At 36.6% G+C, this 3,307-nt stretch overlaps 1 protein-coding gene across 1 annotated transcript in view; it reads left to right on the forward strand.

Annotated features, from left to right (window-relative positions):
- The first annotated feature begins 1,362 nt into the window (after positions 1-1,362).
- The window catches only part of TDO2 (tryptophan 2,3-dioxygenase), a 15,196-nt gene continuing 13,251 nt past the window's right edge, over positions 1,363-3,307 (forward strand). Inside the window, exons 1-3 of the mRNA XM_008635661.2 lie at positions 1,363-1,471; positions 1,823-1,928; positions 3,017-3,107. Of these exons, the coding sequence (XP_008633883.1) occupies positions 1,437-1,471; positions 1,823-1,928; positions 3,017-3,107 (232 nt within the window). The 5' untranslated portion in view covers positions 1,363-1,436. The remainder of the gene's footprint in view (positions 1,472-1,822; positions 1,929-3,016; positions 3,108-3,307) is intronic.

Genomic DNA, 3,307 nt, shown 5'->3' on the forward strand with positions numbered 1-3,307 from the left:
ACTCTTTCTTTGTTTCTGCCATGAGAAAAGATAACAGAGAGCTTGATTTCATTATGTAGGCTCAGTCTGGATGTTTTGGGTGAATATATACAGGAATGACAATATAAACCTCCCTTTTCCATGCCTTTGAGATCTATGGATGCGCAAGATTTCTACATTTGTAAATCAAGCTGTTTGAGTGCAAATACGTGAAAAGCAGTTTTCAATATCTAATTCCTGGTGTCTTTGCTTTCATCTCTAGTTGTCTGCATCACTGAGCACGTGTAGGTGTGTGTGAGGAGAGGATTATTTTCCTCTGTCAGGTTTTACATCATGAAGAGCTCTTTGACCTTGCTTGGTGGCTTGCTTCAGTGCAGTCCTCCTTTTCTTGTGGCTAAACTTAATTTTAAGCTGATATGTCTAAAGCCTGACAAATGACATCAGGCTGATGAACAGGGTATCCATCCCATCACCCACACATCCTAATTATGCATTTCTTAATGAGCAAACTACTCTTAAGTGACTGGAACAGCTGAGACCACCACACAGAGACCACTAAGCAGAATAAATCTTGCAGAGAGCAAATGATCCAGGGTCACAGAGGTCCTGTGGTTTTGTTTGCAGTGAAATTGAGCATTAACTTTTTTTTTTCAGAAAGGGCTGGCAGGCAGAAAAGAAGTGGATGCTAGTTACATGTTACTTCATTGTGTATTAAGCTGATGACCAGATAGAATTGAGTAACATTTGTCAATAAATGAGAGAGAAACTTCTGTGCTAGGAGATAAAATTAAGAAATTATTATGAATTAAATAACTGGAAAACCATCCTGACAGGTACATGAAGCTTTTAGTTCTTTACTTAATCTGTGTACATTTAAAAAAATTATATATATTACTTGAAATCTCTTTGAATAAGCCTATTTAGTCTGCCACATAAATATGTTTCTCCCCTTCCCCTCCTCCTTTCCCCTTTCCACACGTTTGATTTTTTTAAACTTAATAGTATCCTGATACAAAAGGCTGTACGTTAAAAACCTACTTTAACAATTCCTGAATTTATTAAATACTGCCTTTTTATCACACACAGGCCTCTCATTGACTTACACCTTACACACTATACCTTACACCTGCACCCAAAGAAGCAACTGGTGGAAACCTTGCAGTAAAAGCACAAAAAGCTTGTACCATAGGATGAAGCATGTCATCCATTCATTTTTTAACTGGCAGAGAAAAACACAATCCTGGAGAGCCAATGACACATGAACTTCCTGACCTTTGTGTTGTGATAGTTTCTGTAATTATTGAATAATGGGGATGGGCTGGGGGCTAAGGAGGGGAATTTGGGGGCTGGCCTTGGCAATGAGATAAGGTTACATATAAGGGAGCTGCAGCAGGTTTGGGAACACTACCAGAGTGTATTCCCCGGTGCACAGCTCAGCGAGTTTGGATCCTGAAATCATGACTGGTTGCCCCTTTGCGGGGAAGAATTACCTGTGAGTACTTCCTCTCTGTGTTTTGCTTTATACATTCAATTCAAATGGTATTGTATTAGTGCAAAATAAGAAATTCCAGAGAGGAATTACTAATTATCAACAAGTAGACAGCTGTAGCTATTGCTAAATTACTAGAGATCATACAAGGACTTGTTACTTGATGATCTAGATGTGATGCTCCCAGCTGTTACTGTGACAAGAGGAATTTCAGTTTTTATCAAAAGCCTGCTTTACTGGTTCTGTTTATCAAAAGAAAGCATCATTTGAATTGTAGGTGGATCTGTTAGTAGAAAGGTATATTCATAATTCTTTAATTAAATAGTTTACATATTTACTTCATTTTCTTCTTAGATTTAATTTTAACAAGCTATCTTTGGAAGATGAGAATGATGACAAGTCTCAAGAAGGAATAAATAAAGCCAGCAAAGGTGGGCTTATCTATGGAGAATATCTACAAGTAAGTTTAAGGATTTCATGTTAGCTGTCCTGGTTGCTCTTGTAACTTGAGGCAGAACATGTGTTTGACACTTCTCCCTGCAGTCAGCTAGTTGCTAAGACAGGTCTCCAGGTGTTACAGTCACAGGTGCCCACCTCAGCTGGGACCTCAAGGTGGACTGTGGGAAAGGCTTCTCAAACTGCAAGGAAGATGGGGTTGGTAGGGAATTATCCATATTGGTAAGCCTAAACTGTAAAGTGACACACCACAAAAAGCTTTCTTTGGTCTGGCAATCATCACTCAGCAATTTCTGCACGTCAGCAGGCTGTGTGCAACTTCCTTGAACGTCCAGAATACTTGACTGGAAAAGTGTATTTCAGAAATCTAGGGGGTGGGATGATGACAAAGGGGTGATATAAAAAAACCCCAAACAAAACCTGCAAAAATTAGAAGTAATTAAGAAATAAGTAAAAATAAAATGCCATAGGTAAAAAAGAATCCAGATTTTCTTTTTTTTCTGACAGCATGAACTGAAGTGAAGGGAATAACTCTATAATTGTGAACTGATTTGTTGATATACTGTTTGGAATCTTACAAAGATTTATTTGAAAACAGGTATGATTAAATTGTAAATTTGGCTAAGAAAAAAAAATTAGTAATGTCAGAACTGAAATTCTACAGCCTCAAATCAGAACTCTTTTGCAGATGTTATTGAACGATTACTCAGAATTTTACTATAGGAACTCTGTTTTCATGGGACACAACAGTATAGACCTAAAATCTGGAAAGCATGCTGGATATTTTGTTTTCTCTATTTTTATATATATATATATATATATAAAAAACTAAATTACCCTTAAAATTATTTTCAAAGCTTTATTACTTGAGGTACCTAAATGTTCCATTTTAGGCAAGATGTTTTTTAAGTTAAAAAGTAAAAGTCATACCTGAGACACTTTAGTCAAACTTCTCATAGAACCTGGAGTGTGATGTCTGTTTGTGTATTTTTAAAAAATATTATCCTTAAAAATTAGCTATACACAGTAGGACTACCATTGCTAATAGTAGAATTGAGAGCTTTACAGAACAGTCTTACCTTTATTTTTAAGCTGAACAAAATATTGAATGCTCAAGAACTTGAGAGTGAGAAGAAAGGGAAGAAAATCCACGATGAGCATCTTTTCATTGTGACGCATCAAGGTAAGTGGAGGAGTGTAGTGGTGGTTGACCAACATTTTTGCCACAGGGAGTTATTCGGTGCCGACACATGCAATTCACAATTTGTTTTCATTTTAGACACTAGCACAGCAATAGCTCTGTCTTTTATCTGCTTTCATATTTGTATATATTCCTATATAATTTGTAAGACTGTAATCAACTCTATGCTTGTGAAGCAATAA

Source organism: Corvus brachyrhynchos, unplaced genomic scaffold (assembly GCF_000691975.1).
Source record: "Corvus brachyrhynchos isolate BGI_N302 unplaced genomic scaffold, ASM69197v1 scaffold175, whole genome shotgun sequence".
Taxonomy (NCBI): domain Eukaryota; kingdom Metazoa; phylum Chordata; class Aves; order Passeriformes; family Corvidae; genus Corvus; species Corvus brachyrhynchos.